The sequence below is a fragment of the Daldinia vernicosa genome (assembly GCF_022497035.1).
Source record: "Daldinia vernicosa strain CBS 139.73 unplaced genomic scaffold F5Y00scaffold_17, whole genome shotgun sequence".
Taxonomy (NCBI): Eukaryota; Fungi; Ascomycota; class Sordariomycetes; order Xylariales; family Hypoxylaceae; genus Daldinia; species Daldinia vernicosa.
In genome coordinates, this window is record NW_025953933.1 from 175,207 (window position 1) to 195,026 (window position 19,820).

General features: G+C 47.8%; 6 protein-coding genes across 6 annotated transcripts; 3 read left to right on the forward strand and 3 right to left on the reverse strand.

Annotated features, from left to right (window-relative positions):
* The first annotated feature begins 2,283 nt into the window (after nt 1-2,283).
* Nucleotides 2,284-3,946, forward strand: F5Y00DRAFT_45740 (uncharacterized protein). Its single transcript, XM_048013684.1, has 3 exons — nt 2,284-3,268; nt 3,322-3,579; nt 3,653-3,946. The coding sequence occupies exons 1-3, from the start codon at nt 2,479-2,481 to the stop codon at nt 3,763-3,765; spliced, it is 1,161 nt and encodes a 386-aa protein (XP_047865841.1). The 5' UTR covers nt 2,284-2,478; the 3' UTR covers nt 3,766-3,946.
* A 1,678-nt stretch (nt 3,947-5,624) lies between these two features.
* On the reverse strand, nt 5,625-6,547 carry F5Y00DRAFT_45745 (uncharacterized protein). The gene has a single exon (XM_048013685.1). It carries the CDS (start codon nt 6,284-6,286, stop codon nt 5,813-5,815), a length of 474 nt encoding a protein of 157 aa, XP_047865842.1. The 5' UTR covers nt 6,287-6,547; the 3' UTR covers nt 5,625-5,812.
* Nucleotides 6,548-9,173: 2,626 nt separating this feature from the next.
* Nucleotides 9,174-11,011, reverse strand: F5Y00DRAFT_234164 (calcineurin subunit B). The gene is made up of 5 exons (XM_048007399.1): nt 10,361-11,011; nt 10,242-10,294; nt 10,113-10,186; nt 9,675-10,009; nt 9,174-9,585 (listed from the first exon to the last, which is right to left on the reverse strand). Exons 1-5 carry the CDS (start codon nt 10,410-10,412, stop codon nt 9,575-9,577), a joined length of 525 nt encoding a protein of 174 aa, XP_047865843.1. The 5' UTR covers nt 10,413-11,011; the 3' UTR covers nt 9,174-9,574.
* A 527-nt stretch (nt 11,012-11,538) lies between these two features.
* F5Y00DRAFT_45786 (enhancer of polycomb-like-domain-containing protein) lies at nt 11,539-13,765 on the forward strand. The gene is made up of 2 exons (XM_048013686.1): nt 11,539-12,051; nt 12,209-13,765. Exons 1-2 carry the CDS (start codon nt 11,905-11,907, stop codon nt 13,748-13,750), a joined length of 1,689 nt encoding a protein of 562 aa, XP_047865844.1. The 5' UTR covers nt 11,539-11,904; the 3' UTR covers nt 13,751-13,765.
* Nucleotides 13,766-15,935: 2,170 nt separating this feature from the next.
* F5Y00DRAFT_268692 (peptidase M22, glycoprotease, subgroup) lies at nt 15,936-17,731 on the forward strand. The gene has a single exon (XM_048012305.1). It carries the CDS (start codon nt 16,331-16,333, stop codon nt 17,441-17,443), a length of 1,113 nt encoding a protein of 370 aa, XP_047865845.1. The 5' UTR covers nt 15,936-16,330; the 3' UTR covers nt 17,444-17,731.
* Nucleotides 17,732-17,902: 171 nt separating this feature from the next.
* F5Y00DRAFT_261022 (carbohydrate-binding module family 48 protein) lies at nt 17,903-19,466 on the reverse strand (the record flags this gene model as incomplete). The annotated part of the gene is made up of 3 exons (XM_048011124.1): nt 17,903-17,944; nt 18,003-18,576; nt 18,715-19,466. 3 exons carry the CDS (start codon nt 19,464-19,466, stop codon nt 17,903-17,905), a joined length of 1,368 nt encoding a protein of 455 aa, XP_047865846.1.
* Nucleotides 19,467-19,820: the final 354 nt, after the last annotated feature.

Consider the following 19,820-nt stretch of genomic DNA (forward strand, 5'->3'; position numbering starts at 1 on the left):
ATGCTTGCTTCATGGTAGGTTCTAAAATGACCGATCCGTGCAGAATAAGGAATCATCTCTCAATCAGCATCAGCCACACAACAGAAAACTCGGCGCACAATTGGGAAAAGCAAAACTTCATCGTGTGTTACCTCTACCTAACCTACCAAGTCCTCTATTTGGTAGGTAACTAAATATTTATCCCCCCTCCTCTTCTCTTAATTTGCCCCTTCTTATCTACATAAATTGTTCGCTGCAACACGGCGCTGGGTCTCTTAGTACGTAACAAAGGCTGATGTTTGTTAGGGTGGAAAATGTCTATACAGTACCTAATGTTCATATCAACTATCAACTTCGTACAAACCAGGCGCTATCGTACAAACGAGCCCTAAGATCTGGCGGCCGTTTTCTGATAGGCTGATCTGAGCCAGGAACATGCGCGGTGACCCGTGACACCCTTCGAGTCAAAGATCTATGTTGAGGCTGGAAAAGGGTTTGTCTTATATGCTCTTGGCCAATATACCTTACCCCGTACCACCCAATAAGTCTATTCTCCGGCTCTGCGCTCTCTTCACCCTCCCACCAAGGTACCTAATCTAGGTATCTATCTAGGTACCCATCAGCTTTGCTATTAGGTAGGGTCAGGCATAGTCCGGTAAGGGTATTGACCAGATCACCCGTCATGTCTCGTAGAGGCACGCCCTTGGGGTATCGGTAAGGGGGACTCATTCGGACCCGCTCTCGATTACCTGTGCGCACTGCGCAGATCTTGTTGGCCCTGTCGCAACCAGCAACCAGACAAGCCCTACCTAGCAAGCCCAGGCTGCCAGGCAAGCCCCAGGTACTTTTACGCACGGCGCGAGTTAAGGCGTTGGTGGTCGTTAATGTGTTTTGGAGAATCTAGTTAAAACTCGTCCCTATTCCGTTTTTCATTGGAAGGCCGTCGTCTGATCTCGTGTATTACATACCCACAGCTTTGATGGGGTGCATGCGAAAAAGGGATTCGAACTTCTCCTTCTATCTACTCTAGAGTCTAATTGGGTCTCCACTCCCTCCTACTACCGGCTCTTCTTGACCTTACTCCTCGACATCCACCTAATAATATATCATGAGGCAAGTACCTACCAGCTAGTCAGTCAGTCTAATCAGTCAGTTCCTTACTGTTCAAACAAAAAAAATCTTGTTATCTGCTTGCTTCTTGCCTCTTGCTGCCCACTTACACTGCACCGCATAGTACCTACCTGCTACTGTAGAAAATCCCCGGCCACCTTTAAAATCCTCCGGTGTCAGCAACTCTATTTCCACTTACACCAACATACATCATACATACAACATTATTCGGCATAGACCCTTTTATTGTTACTGGTCATCTTTGCCATACTTACCTTAAAGATCTACGTACGACCTCGTTACAATACCACTCACTCACTCACTCTCACTCATTCATTGGTTTATCTCTTTAATTGCCCAGACCAAAAACCAATCTTATTTCATCTCAGCTTAGCCTCGAGCTAGTTACTTACTCTAAAGCTATCTATTCGCGGCTTGAAGAGAGTAAACTAACCAGAAATCTCAGTTACGTCCGGGCGAAGTTGATATCTTACCTGGTATCTTTCAAAGAACGCTGAAGAATTTGAGGTATCACTCCCCGGTCCTGGTGTGGCTTGCTAGTTGATTGGGCTCGGCAAGGTCACTATTTGTCGGTTTAGAAGTTAGTTACAAAAAATACTGGGATCCTCCCGGTACGCGTAGTGACGATAACTGGCAAGTCAAATAACCTCCCCTAACCTACTCAGGATTTTTGTGGAAAAATTCATCCCATATTCCTACATAGTCGGCATCTACTAGGTAAGGACGAACTTAAAAATCTGGGACCTCGGAGGCATCGTCATCCCAGTAAGGGCCTAGGTTGGGGGGTACTCGACATATGCTCGGGCGGTGTTTGCATCGAGAAGACTTTTCAGCATTCAAACTTTCGGCATCTCATACATAGTCGGTCTTCCCTGGCAAGCTCTAACTTTTTCGTTCTGTCGTATTCCATCCATTAAACGCAACGCTTCGAGATATATTCCCGGAAAACGCGTCGTTTCATGCCTGGGTCATATATATCGCTACTCACTAGCCCCTCACGTTAGGGTTTTCGTCCGAAGAAAAAAAAAAGTCAGGAGAAAGCCTCGTAACTTAGGGCAACCTTTCTTCCTACTGTGATCCGACTCGTCCCCTGTCTAGGAGCCTGAAGTGAGAATTTTATCCGACCCCGCGTATTCTTTTACTACCGCAACAAACTACTCTCGGCCGATTTCTACTATAGCGTCTATTTCCGATCTTATCGCACGCGCTACTCGCACGCGGTGAGGTTCTCGGAAGATTCTGACGGGCCGGCTGTACCACGGCCTAAGCGAACCAAAGTGGCCCTTCTTTTCTAACTATAGCTCCGTTTCCGGAGGCGCATCGGTTAGACTCGCCTCTTAAAGCGTCTTGCGACCCGTCTCCCGTGGTATGGACGATCACGGGCGGCGGAGGAGGCCGAACGAACCGCCCGTCAACGCCCCTTCTAATACTAGATACCCAATTCACGATCCCAATGCACAGGGACGGTCGTACGGCGCAAGCGGGTCTGATAGGTATCGGCCCGCGCCTCTCAATACATCGCCTGCAGCATCTAGAGGTATTGCAGGCACGGCTAACTACAGTGGCTATTATCAAGAGCCGGCAGCAGCCTTCTCCACCGCCATGCAGCAGAATACAATGACATACCAGTCTGAATACGGACAAGACGCTCGACAAACACCGAGCTTTAGTACGTACAATCCGTCTATGATGTACAACGTGCCGCAAGCGAGCGCGCAAAGTGCCGTCTACGATACGAGTCAACAGTTCCCGTCACGGCAGCCTGCAGCACTGCAGATGATACAAACGGACGTGTCCAACCCCTATTTCCCGAGCGAACCGACCAACGCGGCCGCAGCGACTAGCCTACAGTCGCATACGGGTTCTTCAAGTACATCAGCAGCAGTATATCAGCAGAGTCCAGTTGCTCAACGCGCAATGCTCCAGAACTATCCAAGTGGGATAGCGCCAGTCAGCGGCATGGCACAAACGAGCACGCCCGAGCAGGTTGTAGAGGAACCCGACTACTCACAGACGGTAGAGATGAGTGAGGCCTATGCGCGATACCAAACTGCTCTGGGGGAGGTTTTCACCAACATTCGTAACGGGGTGCTACAAGCTGCAAGCGAGTCGCTCTTAAACATTTCCGAATGGCTGCTCTCCAAAGTTGTGGAACTAGGTGAGTCCATTTATCGAATAGCGCGATGATGTTCGTGAGTTTAACTGTTGAAGGCCTCGCAGCGGACGATGAAAATCTTTACAGGGACCGTATCAAGATGTGGCAGGATTTTAACCATGCATGGCTCTCATTATTCCAGAAGCAAAAGGATATGATGGAGTCTGGCGCCCCGCCTCAACGAGGCCAAACGCTGATTAGCGAAGATGGGTTGAGAAAGATGGGGAAAGAGATTGTGAGGCTTTGCGACGGGATTGATCGGCACGGCCTAGTAGACTACCAGTATGGCGTCTGGGAAGAGTCTATTGTTGCTAGTAGGTTCCTAACCCGGTGGTGATATCGTGCGCAGTGCGTATGTTGGCTCAATTTACTAACCAGCTGGGCCAGTCATTGAGGATTGTCTCGATCTTTATGAAGACGAAGAAGAGGCCGAACCTTCCGGTTCCTCCGCCGCGAATCCCGCCGGAGCGGGCCGCCGGGGCCAGCGCACTTCTCGATAGTGGTGGCTACGTGCTCTAACAGGGATAGGATGCGTGGCCGGGCAGTGCCGGGGGCTATGGATCGGTTATGATTTGAAATATATACGGGGCGTTCCATTCGGTCACGGCGATTATTTGCATAGCAGGTTGTGATACCCAGCGATTCTACAGGCGGCACGGAAACGTTACTGGTCCATATCTCTGACCGGTACGGATGACGATGATTGACCCGGGAGTTAGACGAATTACGACGTAGCATTTAGTTGCATGCTGGCCTAACTTTATGAGATGGCACGCCTACATGGTTTTATTAAGGAATATAGTCTCGTTCCGCCAGAGTGGTAATATATCGAGCTGGGGATACGTGAAAATATTCAGGGATTCTAAAAGGAGGGGACATACGTTACGGCTGTAATGAGAGATATGCGATGGGACGACAAATGACAGAAAGGGAGAAAAAAACATGGGGATATGGGCTCACTAGAGCGGAGGTGTACGACTATACGATGTTGATTTCGGATACCCTTGGAAACTGGCGTGAGTGTAGGAATGGTTAAAAGAAGGTATAGAATAGAAAGGCATATATTGCTCTCGCGAGCTTGTTCGCTTAGTTTCATTAATATGGATTACTCGCTTTTACGTATGCTGGTTGATATCATAGAGGTATCATACCAGTTCAGCGACATCCGTATCTGGATATATGTATATAATTACCTACCTACCTACCTCACAATTTTAAAGGCGTGACCTCAATAAGATAACCGGTGACTCGACGAATTCCGTCTGAACATGGAGTTGTACAATTTACATAAACTTTAACCTAAGTTAGCTAACCTTAGGTAATTACAGAAAAATAGGCTTAGGTAAGGTTTGATGATTAAAGATTTAGTGCGCTGATTCATCCCCTTTGAGCTTTTCTTTCCCTTTTAATCACTTACCTATCACTTTCTACTATGCACTCTCTCCTGTTGTCATCTACTCCCGTCTCGACCAAAGAAATATATTGGTAGGTAGAACCATTGAGAACTTGATACCCGTCTTACTGACCCATTTCTTGTGGATATCTAATGCGTATTATATTGATTAAATTTCGGCTCGCTGTCCTAGAGGCATTCATTACCACCCTTGCGTATATCGGCATAGGTTCTTTAATCTCCTTACGTTGCAGCATTTCGAACTACCCTTCTCATCAGCTGCACTACTGCACGCATCTCTTATGGGAAAGATGTGGATCAATTACGAATCAATTAGGAACAAAAATTGATACCAAGGGGTAGCAAGAAAAAAAACCTCGAGGCTTAAAGAACCCCGAAGGATTACCATTTACGGCGAGGTGCTAATATTGATTGGTCGGTCGCAACAGCCGCGATGATGCAAGTCGATCTCGGAAGTATTCCGATTTAGATGGACGTGTTTCTGACATGTAAGCTCGCGAAGATCAATTAACTGCCGTCTTCCATGTCTTCCATAGGCGATGGGCGTCTTTGTAAGACGGTCACGACAGCCATTGATATGATCGGACCCGACACCATGGAATCCTTGGTTCTGCCTCATCTGATAGGTGCATCATGCTACCCTTCCAATTTCAACCGTTCCATGGATGGATCAACTAAGGCTCAACTGCAACTGCAGAACTGCAAACATGAAAGATGGGTACCGCGCTGCGATTCGGCAAAGCTTTCAATTTTATGATGTGTCACTTTTTGTTAGACTCGCACCCTTTCCGATATAGACAAGGATTTACGATATGTCCAGATCGAGCGACAAGGGTTCCGATAAACATCAGACGAGTGGATTATTATCAAATTACCCTTGATTTTTAATATTACATGCTGCATATGCTATACTCTTTTATTTTCGGTCTTTTCCTTCTCTGTGTCCAATCGCGTAGCACAGAAAGAGGCACGGATGGGCCCTTGTGGTGTTTGCAGCTGAAGCGCTGAAACACTGAAACAATCTCAGCAAACAAGCAGCTTGTTTATTACTATGTACTCATTTCTAAAGACATTGAAGGGGTTCGGGTCTAGGGGCTTGAATATATTTGTACGACATCCAAGGACCCCCCTGGTCATGTCTCATCAACCGACTTCGACATTGTCATCCATCGTATCCTACCAGATAGTTGGGCCCGACGACTCTGAGGCCACCTTCTAAGTCCTAAGACGCTAGAGGAGCCAAAGGGTATCCATGTAGGGCTGGGCTGTTGCAAACCCAGTGCTACCCCATCCCAGACTATTGGAAAGAAGAGGCTGAGGGAGTCTTGACGTCGTATCAGCGAATGTTCCGCAGGAGCTGAGAAGCTGAACTCGAACAGCTGGACCTGCAGCCGCGCCCCCCTGTAGGGTTTAAGATCTACACTAGAAGGCGGTTTCGTCACCGGCGTCGATCCCGACAGGTCATCACTCACATTTAAAAAACCGAGAGGAATTTCCCATCCTAAAGAAAAAGAAATGCCACCAATGCAGCTACCCGCACGGCTCATCCCCGAATACATACATACATACAAACGCATAACGGTCAGTAGTCCAAACCCCCTCCCCATTTTCACCTACATGAACGCAGGGAAGCTCTCTGACCAACCAGTTCTGCTACCACGGCATTGGTCTGACGCGGAACATTCGGCCAACCTTCCAATTCTTTCCCTAAGCCGGTCATCTCCACTCCACTCGGTGTAGGCTCGACCCAAAACATAACCAATTCGACGAGGTGTTCATTGGCTTGGGATATGAAACATCTGAAGGAACCCCCACCCATGTTCTCCTTTGAGTAAAGCTTACGGTCTAGGCCGTCGTGCAATATGCATGCAGGCTCCATCTTGCATGCATAGATACATTAAATGGGAAATAGGGGAGAGACGCAGGTTCGTCACATGTGTCATCTCACGGGACGCTCCCGCTCTTGGACCTGCAGGAGATCAGCTGTTTCATCGCCGGGTGCGGAGCCGGTGTGGCCCCCCCTCAGCCGGAACGCCGCTAGTCAAGGTAGAATAGTTTGATCGCCATCGCTCATTGCGGATTGTGGCGTCGGTCGGTTTGGTTTACCTAGCTTCTTTCGATCTTCTTTCGATGTCTTTCACGAGTTTTCCCATTTTGCGTCGAGGCGTGGAGAAAGATTCCTATGCGTCCTATCTTATCGTAACGGCGACCGAACTGCAGGTAGCCATGACAGAATGGGTCATCCCGAAGTGGTCCCCGAAAGGAGTCATACGTTCCTGTTTGGGAAGAGAGGCGGGAGGAAGATGGGTAAGAAAGGGGAATCATGTCCCGTCTGGGAATATTTGTGCTACTTACTTTATGCGGCTGGCCGTGGCCCTCTACCTAATTGGCGTATGCAGCGGTGAAGTTGAAGTACTTCTTTCTAGAGTGCCAAATATGTAGGTATATTTCTCCATTTAGATCCTTCGAAAAGGGGCACATTGATCATCTGTCTTGAGAATATCGTCCTTTATGCCATACTTTTCTCTTTACGGACTACCCAGATATATTTGGACATTATACTGATATATTGTAATTTAACTATTTAACTACAGAGAATACTAATTTATGTTTAATGTTCTCGAGCCTTAATTGACTTCAAGTCCCTTGCATAGGATATATCTGAAATGACATGATCGTAATGAGGAAACTGGTTTTTCCACTACTTAAATAACATTTTTACAAGTTCTTTAATGCATTTATGCCATTATACTTATATTACTTAAGTTAATAACAGTAGTCCGTCTTGTTTATATTTCTTAACTCCTATGCTATTAACCAGTAGTCCTATTAAGAACTTCTTAGAGAAATATAGTGGAAATTTTCGTTTACATACTTAAACTATAACTACATGTATCAACCTCGACTTACGATAACTAGGTAGTTCTAATCTAATTTACACTAAAGATCCTACGGTGCATTTATGCTAGACAATGTCGTTAATAAACCGGAAACTACCCTAAGTTCCTTTATAATGGCTAAATGCTGCGAAACATGTTTATTTGGCCAAAATCGGCAAGTTTAAGTTGGTAAGTGGTAATATATAAGAGTGGTAACTACCTATTATTCTAAGTTTATAACTCAGTATTTGCCTCTGCTTTTGAGCAGACTACTAAGAATATCCGCAGTTCTGGGTGGTAGGTATGTAACCGCAACATATAGGGGTTGTCACCTGCAACTCTCAGGTGCTTAAGAATACCGCAACCTACTAGATAGCCATGCTTGGGAGCGGTTGCACGTGGTAGGTGTAGCTATGATATACTTTTTGCACACTTCTCCGAACCCCCAATCTGAAGCTTATTCGATCTAGTTGGCCCCGGCCTAATAGTTACGGAACGAAGGGATAGAAAAACCTACCATCATCGTCCGGTATTTTCGTTGAACTCGGACTTGATCTCGTGGTAGGGCGCGAACTTGGTCTTACTCCTTGGTCTTACTCCTTGGTCAGGTATCCCTTAGAAACTAGCGTTTTGTAAAGTTTTCTTGTTCCCGTTATTCTTGTATTTTAGGTAAGGAATTTCTTTTCTTTTCTGACCCTTCCTATAAAGTAGGGGAGGAAACGCAATGTTTAAGGAACGAGATCTTTTTACTTTAACATAGATGATAGGTACTGAATATATTTCAAAAATAAATTTATAACTCCGACTTAATTTAATAATCTTGCTACATAGAGAAAAGACGTAAGATAGAATCAAAGACCGAAGTCTTTCGAGAAGCCATACACCTAAAAGCAGGAGGTGGTGGGGAGAAAGTATAGATTCCCCTTTTCCCTTTCGATGGTGCTAGGTACTGCTTATTCCGCTGCCTTCTATAGTATATCGTAAAAGCAATGTGGATTTAGTCTTGGGTCTCACATTTGACTTATTGAAGATCGTCTAACTAGTAATCCTACATAAACTCATATTAGAACGAGAAATATTTACTAATAAACATATTGATAGTAGCAAGTATCCCAACTTAGACAGTTTAGAGTATTTATCCTAGGATGTTACCGCGCCTCTAAACTAACCATGGAAGCCAGTGGCTATCTATACGTACTGAAAGTATACTTTATTTTATTTTAGATATCGCATATACCCAGATAGAATCATATACCCAGATAGAATCCTAATGAAACGTTAACCGTTATCCCTGTCGCCCCCATGACTTCAAAACATGCATCACCGTCTTGTAAATTACTTAAGAATCAGAACTCAGCACTACCTCTTCTCTCACTGGCTCACTCTTTAACCTTTTCGCCGTATCAGCGTTACCTAGGATTCTAGATGCGATATCAGGAACCTAGTATACTTTAAGTATGCGTAGATAGCCACGAGCCCCCATGGTCAGGCAGGCTTCAAGTACCTACCTATGCCCCCTATTCCCACCTAATAGGTAGGTAGTTAAGATATAAGCGAGCAGCGGCTACCTATTGCCCAAGGAGAGAGACTGCATTTCCTTGCCTAGTAGGACATATTCCGGCAGACAAGAAGAGGGATCTTCCTGGTTTTTTTTTATTCTAAGGCTTCAAGATACCTAGCATCTAAATCTTTTATTAAGACTCAAAGCGGACCTTATATCGTAAGTCACCTTGGCAACTATATTTATGCACGGATACAACTTCTGAGGCTATCTCTGGGAACTCGTCATTGAGATTACAGATTACATACTGGATCCCCTCTTAGTACCTCGTCAAAGTTCCCGCTCACTCCAAATAACACACCTCCCCGTTTTCGACTTGCGAGTGACATTAATAATCACCAAGTCTTCACAGATGATAAAGTCCACCTGTTAACAAGCACAAGAACAAGCGCAAATTCGTCCCAGGCTTCATAATTCATTACTACGGCCACATGGCCGGTGGTGCGGCTAGGTATCTAAAACTGATCTGTTTTAAAACCCATATTAGCACCCGATTCGCATCGACAACAAACACCCCTAAGCCGGGGAAAGGGGAAAGGGGAAAGCAAAACTTACCTAAAGTCATGCTCATGCTAACGTCAGTATTCTCGACCATCTTAGTGAACTCCTCGAAGCTGATTTTGCCGTCCTTGTCGAGGTCGGCCTCCATGATGGTCTTGTCGACGATCTGCTGGAGCTGCTGGTCCTTCAAGTTGCTCCCAACCATCATCTTAAGCACGATGAACAGCTCGCCGTTGCTGATGTACCCGTCCCGGTCGATGTCGTACACCTTGAATGCGAACCGCAGCTTCTGCTCCTTGTTGCCCTTGCTGCTGAACGCGCTCAGCCCCGACACGAACTCCTGGAAGTCTACGTCCCCGCCTCCGTCCTCGTCGAAGATGGCTATCATTCTGTTTGTGAGGGGAAACATTTTTGGATTAGTCTCGAGTTTCCATGAAGGTGTTTAGTAGTGGTGTAGGGGGCTAGGAAATCTGAGTGGGCGGAAGGCTGTACCTCGTAGCGAGCGGGTTTGACGATATTTGCGGTAAGCTAAGAAACTCTTCTCGTTCGATCGTGCCCGAGTTATCCTGTAGGAGCCATTGATATTAGCTCGGGCGTATATCGAAGGAGGGCGCTGTGTACTTTATCAAGCTTCATGAACCTCTTCCTCAGCCTATCGACCTCCTCCCTGTCGACTACACGGCGCAATTAGGACTACACTCGACACTCGACGGTACCCACGATGGGGGCTGAATACATACAGTTCGACCCCTGAACGATATTATCTAGCACGGTGCTCGTTGTATTCCCCATATTGCCGGGAAGCCCCTTGGCGGAGGCGGATTCGAAATAATGGGACGGGGAGGCTGGATAAAGAGCTGTTATGTATATTTGGAAATGTATTTGGAAATGAAAGTCGGTTGGTTAAATAAAAATATCACTGGGGTATGTTCGAAGTTGCGTCAAAGGAACGGGGCTCTTCGTGGGGGTTGGGGGTTGAAAGATGCTATAATATTCAGTGAATATTATTCACGTTCCGCCTGCGATGTTCCGCTTGTGATGGATGAGGCTGATGGAGAGTTGGGTGGGAACGCGGGTTGGTGGGGTCTCTCTTGACGAGGCGACTTTTAGATCTTAATTGTCTTTTGTACCTAGATGATTGGAGAAGCACAGCCGCATCTGATAGCTCAAGCCACAGGATGCCTTGGATCTTATCAGATATGACTTGTGGCTGAGAACTTGTGGCTGAACATGACCAATTCGACTCGTCGGACATAGGAGAAAATGCTCCTGCAACCAAGAAATCCAGAGCTCGAAGATGCAACATACGATCTAACGACATCTACAGCTGCATGCAACTAAAGTACACCGCTGCATGCAAAGATAGAAAATATTTTCAACGAGATGCACGATGCGTTGGTCAGATAAGTTGCTTTTAGGTAGGCTAGCGCGGCCGTTTATTGTTTGCGAATACATACATGCATATCTCAACATACATGTGTGTCTAGAATGCATAATTCTGGGCTATATACGGATTAGATAGGTCCCTCATTTTTGCAGGTAGGTTACCTAGTACGGATCCGTACCTTAAGGTAAGGTAGTGATGACATGACCCCAATAACGTTATCAATATGGTTTATCAATATGGTTTATGCCTCGTGTTCGTTACTCGTAAAGAAAGAAAAAAGGGGGATCTAGCAAGTGCTAACTACATAGGAATAGGTTTGTAACTTTACCTGGAAAGTACATATCAGGTTCAAGAATAGAAAGCAAAGAGGTGCCTAATGCGCAAGTACTACTTGTGTCTTTTACTGAGTGCTATCGTACTAGGTACCCCGGGTTCCCCCTTTTCCCTTCCCCTCCCCCAAAAAGTTGTTGCCCAAAATTGCACGCCGCCAAGCTGCAGCCAATCAGGATCCAGGAATCTAGACAGTTACGGGCTAGGAAGGCTAGAAGGAAGGCGTAAGTCCTTGTTTTGGTGGGGCTTTCTTTCACACAGAGCACTCTGAGCACTCTGGCCCTCTGCACAACCTGCACAATCACTACTATTCTCGTTTTGTTGTTGCTGCTCGGGCTGCCTGCGGCGTCCAAGCAAAAATTTGCGCCCCAAAACAATTCAACGTCACCTCATCCCAAGACGATACTTTAGCCATCAAAACAAACGCCAAAGCAACACTTAAAACACCTAAAAAATTAATTTTTCATCGGTGCATGATCTAAATTTTTTGGTTCCCGAATTTTTTTCGGGGTTTTCCGACCTCTTTGTCGTTTTTTCCCCTACCATCCTCCCACACCGCTGACCGCCATGTCGACCCGGAAAGTGCGATACAAGAAACTTAACATCAAAACCCCTCTACCCGTACTTCGGGAAGACCAAATCGACCCCAACGAATACGAATCTCTCACAACCGAATCACAAATCGCAACTGGTGTCGAACAGGCGGAGGAAAATGTGAGTTATCAATACTTTTCTTACCTCGAATATGCATATCACGTGACATGTCACGTGCTACAAACGCTCTTGTCTTACCCATTTTGATATCAAGAGATATCAAGATATATCAAGATAACGTCAACCACTTACCATAGGCTAACATGCCTACCAATAGGAATACCATCTGCAGGCTGCCCTTAGAGGGGTTGGTGCGAGTACGGATAATGAGATCCCAGTGCCGCCGCCGCAGAAGAGCGAGGCGGACTATAATGAGCTGTATCCCACACCATATGTAGAGCCCAGAAATTACATAAAGTTCTCCGAAACTGTTGAAGAGACGCTCGGCTGTCTCTATGATATGACTACAGAGGATGAGGAATACCTCAAGTCCTACAATGCTAAGTGGACAGGAAGCACTCAGCTCTCGGAGGATGATTTCGAGCGGATAATGGAAGTATTCGAAGATACCGCCGCAGAGCAAGCTCCTTTTGCTGCAGTTGACAATACAGTAGTGCCCTTTGACGTTATGGCCCAGGCTATGAACCATATAGTCCCCGTCAAGCTCATCCAAGCACATGCTAAGAATGTCTACGAGTACTGGAAGACTCGACGGCAGGCGAGCGGCAGCAGGAGCTTAAACCCCTCGCTCAAGTTCGAAACTCATCAAGAGCATGATGATATGGACCCTTACGTCTGCTTCCGAAGGCGTGAAGTCCGACAGACGAGGAAGACAAGGGCACGCGACGCGCAGGTGAGCGACAAGTTAAAGAAGTTACGTAGGGAACTGGAAGATGCACGTCAGATTGTTGTCTTCTCATACCAGCGAGAAGTATTCAAGCGGGAGCTTTTGCGCAGCGATAGATCTATCTTCGAGCAGCGAAACAGCCTCAAGGAGAATAAGAGCCGCCTCGGCATCAAAGGTGATGACGAAGACTTCTATAACGCTAGACCGCAGAAGCGACCTAGGACAGAGGCGCAACAACCAGCGCGCGCCGGTCCTCATGGTCAGCTCCGTCTGATTGTCCGCCCTGACGGAGGACGAACTGTGGAACCCGCCGATCTTGCTATCTTGGCTGATAAACTCGCTGAGAAGGAGAATGAGTTGCGTAACGATGTTGAGATGAAGATACAGAACCATAGGAGATGGAACAACAACTATGTGGATCTGACTGCTGACCCGTTACCTCCCGTCCGGGAGGAGAAGGAGCTAAGCTTCAGGCCGGCGAAGACCACTTATTTAATGACTCCGCCGGCATCTGCATCAGATTCCATGGAGCCGGACGAGGAAACCCAATTAGATTCGCTTCAGTCTTTCCAACCACTCAGTTCCAATAGTATCAACCTAGGTGGCGCAGAGCCTGAAGAGATGTGTTCGTACCGTCGTCGTATAGGGCGATTAAATCGCTTGTTTATCGACCGTCGGCCACCCAAATTTAATGGGCACAAGAGTCCTCCGCGTGAGATGGACTTTACTCAAAGTGACCGTTGGAAATATGACCAGGATGATGATGACGATGACCAGCCGGTGTATGAAGTGGACCCCAACAGCTCTCGTCAGATGAAGTTCCGGTCGACAATACCGCCCTCGCCCTTCTTGTTCAAGAGACAGGGTGTCGATGCTGCTGCTCTCCAGGCGGGTAGCGTAACTCGCCAGGCCCTCCCGCAAGCCCAGGCCCCAACGGCCCAGCCTCAGTCGCAACGACCACCTCAGACATGAGATGAATCTCTAGTCAGGCCCTAAGCAGCCTAGTGAGGGCTTTTAAGGTTGATCTGGAGGGATTGGTGGAAACTGAAACGTAGCGCTCGAGTAATGCTTTTCCTGGGCAGTAAAACCCCGCATAGCAAACAAACAACCATCTTTGAGTGTCTCAAGTGGTTGCTCGATACACAGCAGTATACCATTTCTCGAAAAAGGCGAGTGCGTTCAACCGTTCCGTCGTGCGAACAAGAGCGGGCGTGAATCGTATCGACCCTAAGCGCGCTCCATTCGGCGATATTTTGAGCATAAATATCTGATTGCTCTGCTGGTTTTATCGTCGAGATCAAAGATCGACCGATATACTCATCCCTCTCCGCCAGTTTTCATAAGTTCGCATCAGCAACCTGTACATAGTCCCGCGAGCATATGAACTGAACGAAGATGGAAAACCGAGGGATGTAGCCGATTAGTATTTTCATGTAATATATAGTATGCAGAGCGATATGCATAGCCGGCGGAGTTGGGGGCGCGCTCAACCATGATGTTTAGAGCTCTGAATGATGAAAGAGGCAAAGAGCACCAATGTATGAATACAAATACCTCGTGTTCTATTCGTGGTCGTGTTTGATTTGACTGGTCTGCGTGATGCCCGTCCCCATATTCGATAATTCTTTCCGTAGAGGCTGTGGGACTGTAAGTGTTGTCGATGTATAGTTTTGCACAATTTGGCAAGCAGTCATGCTTCGACTGGAGGATTTACCCCTGGTGAAAGTATTGACGAGTTTGCGCTGCTCTTAGCATGCTGCTCGAGTCATGTCCGAGGCCGAAACAGCGACAGCCCCTATTCTTCGATCAAGGATGCTCATCGCAAAATGTATTGGACTAGGACATAAATCGCCGTGCGATAATACGGACTTGAACGCTTCCGCTTCTCGATTCTCCTAACTTAGGACGATCGTAGGGTATCAGAGCTTTCTAGGATTGCCATGACTTAGCTTATATGCATAATTTAAAAAAGCAGGATGAAAATTTTTGAAAAGTGTAAACTCAAATAGAAAGGTAACCTCAAGTATTGGAGTTTGACGCCGCTGGTCAAAGACCTTATAGCTAATGTGGTATTCGATGTCGGAGATACCGTGCGGAGAAAATGATATACATGGGTATTGCGATTGTAACGAAAAGCCAGAGGGGGACTTACGAATTAATATATGGCCACTAGATTACCAGAGGCGGATTAAAAGCACAAAAATAATGCGCTTTGAACAGTTGACGAAACAACCGGCGTAAGGTAGGCGTTGCGTTTATGTCAGCGACCTCGGCGCACTGCCACGGCCTCGAGGGAATCCTTCTCGGGTAAGCAAGGTATACTCGGCCGTAACCCGGTGCAGGACCATAACGAGGATAGAGTCAGGAGGTCTAAAAGAATAGTAGTATTAAAGAGATTATCCGTCTCTTCCTAGCGTTGACGATTCTGTAGTCGGTAGTGTGTGTGACAGAGGTCGATCGGGTGGAGAGTCTGGGATTTCGCACAGTCGCAGGACTGCTGACCTGCAGGAGAAGCTCGCAACGGATAAACAGCTAGTAGATACGGCCATTGTCTTGAATTGCAGGAGATTCTAGGTTGTGATAAGGTTGAGAATATCAAGGGGATATTACCTGCGAGGAAGAAAAGGTCAGCGATGGTTAGAGAACGGGTTAAATGGGTGGTCGTCTCGGATTACCGACCAGAAATGGCGAATCGCTACACATGCAGCTCCTGTTTAAAAAGTACATGCATAGACAGGGGGGCCGATACGGATGGAAGACATAAGGAATATAAGAGGCTAGTTATAAAGAATCGGAAGTATTGGGAAAATAGCACGGGAGTAGACGTCAAGTTTTGTGGGATGAAGGGTAGAAGTAAAAAAGCGATTTGGGAATATTTCTCCTTGGTGCTAAGTGCTAAGTGCTAAATGCTAAAGAGGACTGAAGGCTTATTATTACCCGTCAAGAAACGTTAGGTGAGTAAGTGCGGTTTGCCCCACTCTATGTAGCGCAACTCGACAGACGGCCAACTGGTACCTAAACTTTAAGGCGTCGCAGACCCACCGGTGAAGCTGTACAATACACTAGCCAATGGGGGAAGACGGTCTATCGATAAGGGTCGTCAGCTTAAAGATTTAGTCGTCATTCGTCATTGGAGGGGTCTCTGCACCTGCGTTCCCGCTCTTACATGGCAGATAGGCGAGGGACCCCACCGCGAGATAGCCTCATAGCAGCTACATACATACATACCTCTTTCTTATACTCTTTCTCATACAGATCTATTCTCATATAAAACATTCTACGTATACCATAGAAACTCTAAATATGCTAATACTATAGCCATACGTATAAACATATGTTTTAAACGAGCTAACTACGACAATCATTCTTCTTCAAGACTCTAACTTTATAAAATCTATAACTAAACACCGCCTAACTAGCTTAGCTGTTCCATACTATTACCTACTACCGCAGCCAACCATCACAACGCCTTAACTTACGTACCTCTCTCAACCCACCAGACAAAACAAAACAAAACAAAACAAAACAAATCAAGCCAAGCCAAGCTAAGCCATGGCAGAACAACCCAACACCAACACCACCACCACCCCCCTCCTAGCCATCGGCTGCGAGGGCAGCGCCAACAAGCTCGGCATCGGCATAATATCCCACGACCCAACCACCCACAAATCCGCCATCCTAGCCAACATCCGCGACACATTCGTCTCGCCCCCCGGCACCGGCTTCCTCCCCAAGGACACGGCGCGGCACCACCGCGCCTTCTTCGCGCGCCTCGCCCGCGCCGCCCTCGCCGCGGCCGGCATCTCCCGTCCCCAGCAGCAGATCCACTGCGTCTGCTACACCAAGGGCCCCGGCATGGGCGCCCCCCTGCAGTCCGTCGCCGTCGCCGCCCGCACCCTCGCCCTCCTCTGGGACCTGCCCCTCGTCGCCGTGAACCACTGCGTCGGCCACATCGAGATGGGCCGCGAGATCACCGGCGCCGCCGACCCCGTCGTCCTCTACGTCTCCGGCGGCAACACCCAGGTCATCGCCTACGCCGAGCGCCGCTACCGCATCTTCGGCGAGACGCTAGATATTGCCGTCGGCAACTGTCTCGACCGCTTCGCGCGCACCCTGGGTATCAGCAACGACCCCGCTCCGGGGTATAATATCGAGCTGTTGGCTCGTCGGTCCTCGGGTCGCGTCTTGCTTGATCTGCCGTATGCGGTTAAGGGTATGGATTGTAGTTTCAGCGGTATCCTGACCGCGGCCGATTTGCTGGCCGCGCAGATGCGCGAGCAGGAGGCGCGTATTGCGGCGGGCGAGGAGGTCAAGGAGGAGGATAGGATTACGCCTGAGGACCTGTGTTACAGTCTCCAGGAGACTATTTATGCCATGCTCGTCGAGATCACCGAACGCGCCATGGCACACGTGGGCAGCAACCAGGTGCTTATTGTAGGCGGCGTAGGGTGCAACGAACGCCTGCAAGAGATGATGGGGCAGATGGCTAAGGAGAGAGGCGGAAGCGTATATGCGACTGACGAGCGCTTTTGCATTGACAATGGCATCATGATCGCCCATGCAGGTCTACTAGCCTACGAGACAGGATTCCGTACGCGCCTAGAGGATAGTACTTGTACGCAACGGTTTAGAACAGATGAAGTCTATGTCAAATGGAGAGATTAAGAGCAATCTAATATGCTCGATTGTGATTGTGCTGAATTTCTCTAAATTCACTACCAGCATTGTCTAAATGGATTCCGTATGCCGTATGTCCTGCCTGCGCAAGCTATAACCTTTACATCATACGTATCCTTCTATGGTTTCATGGAATCGTATTATTATCCTCGTACAACCTGTTTTTATGGTTTGAGTCATTGCGCAACGCGTTATACACGAACAGCCCATTACCGAATTCATCTTCTTCTTGCTGATGCGAGACGCCGCACTAATTGGTGCTACACTCCAAAATCCGGAGTCGTGTGTTCTAAGCACAGCATATAGGGTTTCTCCCCTGTCCTGATTGCAAGCCCACAACGGGATATCTTGCTCTCGTTGAGATAAGCTCCCGCGCAATAGGAAATGTGACGTATCTGAGGGACATCCGACACAATCTCATACTTTTACGACGATCATCGAAGAAAACTATTCGCTCTTCGTAGCCTTGTAAATAATTGTAGTTACGTACTTTATAGCCGTTAGCTCTAAGAGTCTGAGAAAAGTATAACAACCATAGGTAACGTACCTTATTCTGGTACCTGGTAGTGGCCGATACGGCAAGAACATTGTTCTTAATACTACAAGTGGCCAGGTGATTAAGCATGGTGTGGTTTGGCATGTTCAGGACGCTGTTGTCATCCTTGATCAGTGTGACATTGTTCATGATCGGCTTACTCAAGAAACCAGGTAGGCTGGGCGGTGGCGGGAGTCGTTCGAGGGCCAAGGAAGAAATTCTATATGCTGAAGAATCTTCAGGCTGGTCAAAATCGTCTAGATATTGGGGAATCTTGCCCGAGAAGTTCTCGATTGGATCTATGACCTTCTGCTGGGGACCCCTAGCAGAGTCGTCGTGCGAAGGCTGCCTTGAAGGAAGAGATAGAGCAGCCTCGTTCGATTTAGGAACACCGACATCTAATGGGACGCTCCGCGAGTCGGTATTGTCTCCGCTTACTTCAATATAGTTTACCAGATTGTTTCCAAAATCGACAGTAGTAGGCAGGTCTGGCGACGTCTGCATATTGCCATCGACCAAGAATTTTATATGATGCGTGCCCGGAAAAACGGGTATTACCGTCTCTAGCACACCGTCTCTATCCTTACTATACAGCCCGAGATGTGTCAGCAGTCAACGATCAAGGGTCTTACTTGCTTAGCCGATGTTACCTGGCGCACCATATCGTCGCCTGGTCGCCAGATATTTGAAGCCGAATTAATAACCACGAGAAGACAAAACTCACGATGGAAGCAATCGCTGTTTCCTACTCCATTGAAACGGCGTTCCTGTGACATAGACTTTCTGGCCGCCCCGCGACCACTCAATCCGGGTTGGTATCGTAGGTCTCGTCTTGTCAACCCGGAGTTCTTCGGTGTCATCCTCGTCAGTCGCATTGCTAAGTCCTGATGTGCGACGAGTCAGACTGACCGAATCCTCGAGAGATGCGTCGTCAACATCCTTAACGTCAGCATCACTCGGCGCGATGATGGGCGACCCGGGAGTATGGATCTCTTCCTCTATCGGGAGCGGGAGGCGCGGCGGCCGAGGGTGTGGATAGGACATATCCTGGATACTACTGGAGGCGGGGCCTGATAATAGGCTGTCCTCGTCATGGAAATCGTGGGCGTAAGATGAGGCCTGTTCCGAATGGGAAGAGGAGAAGGGAACGGCTACAGGCTGGGAGTGTTCATCTTGAATCTCGGCAGGCTTCGGCTTCTGCTCGGGAACCTTAGGAACAGCGGTAGGGTAGTAAGAGCTAGCTGAAGGTGAGGACGAGTTAAGTATAGAGAGCGGTCTCGAATTCTTGTTAAGTATCGAAGTACCGGTTGCCTGGATTGTCGAGGCTTCGGGAGAGGCTGGTGACCTAATGTGCTGGTTATGGATGGATACCAGGTTCTTGGGTTGGTTCTTGGAAGCTCGCGGAGACTCGTGCGACGAAGACGAGGCAGTAGTGGGGGTAGCCGGCTTCGAGGTTGAGGAAGGGTTGTTCCCCATTGTTTGGCGTGGGGGACTGGGGGAGGAAAGGATTCCCCCTTTTTGATGGTTAGGCTTGCTTGTTCCTATGGGAATTTAGAAAGGGGCAATGGGCTATGGGTAATAGGTAATGGGTATTGGGTAGGTATCTGGGCAATAATGGTTCAATGAGGGGGGGAATTGGCAATGGTTCTCAATGGTCAATGGCGGGGAAGTCAGAAGCTGACGGGGCGGGATGTGATGCGTCGTACGTGGGCCGTAGGCAAGTTGCGCGGGTGCCGCAAGAGAGCAGCGGTGTGACCGAAGGGGATTTACTATGTAGAATTGCTTGGGATTTGGCTGGATTTGTCGGAAGTGAGTCAAGCTGAGGACGAG

Excerpts from the sequence above, each read along its gene's own strand:
- F5Y00DRAFT_45740 (XM_048013684.1), top strand. The coding sequence starts at position 2,479 with ATGGACGATCACGGGCGGCGGAGGAGGCCGAACGAACCGCCCGTCAAC. Across the intron at positions 3,269-3,321 it reads CTCCAAAGTTGTGGAACTAG|GCCTCGCAGCGGACGATGAA; the intron begins GTGAGTCCATTT and ends TAACTGTTGAAG. Across the intron at positions 3,580-3,652 it reads GGAAGAGTCTATTGTTGCTA|TCATTGAGGATTGTCTCGAT; the intron begins GTAGGTTCCTAA and ends CAGCTGGGCCAG.
- F5Y00DRAFT_45745 (XM_048013685.1), bottom strand. The coding sequence starts at position 6,286 with ATGGGGAGGGGGTTTGGACTACTGACCGTTATGCGTTTGTATGTATGT.
- F5Y00DRAFT_234164 (XM_048007399.1), bottom strand. The coding sequence starts at position 10,412 with ATGGGGAATACAACGAGCACCGTGCTAGATAATATCGTTCAGGGGTCG. Across the intron at positions 10,295-10,360 it reads TATCGTTCAGGGGTCGAACT|TCGACAGGGAGGAGGTCGAT; the intron begins GTATGTATTCAG and ends TGCGCCGTGTAG. Across the intron at positions 10,187-10,241 it reads GGTTCATGAAGCTTGATAAA|GATAACTCGGGCACGATCGA; the intron begins GTACACAGCGCC and ends TGGCTCCTACAG.
- F5Y00DRAFT_45786 (XM_048013686.1), top strand. The coding sequence starts at position 11,905 with ATGTCGACCCGGAAAGTGCGATACAAGAAACTTAACATCAAAACCCCT. Across the intron at positions 12,052-12,208 it reads TCGAACAGGCGGAGGAAAAT|GAATACCATCTGCAGGCTGC; the intron begins GTGAGTTATCAA and ends GCCTACCAATAG.
- F5Y00DRAFT_268692 (XM_048012305.1), top strand. The coding sequence starts at position 16,331 with ATGGCAGAACAACCCAACACCAACACCACCACCACCCCCCTCCTAGCC.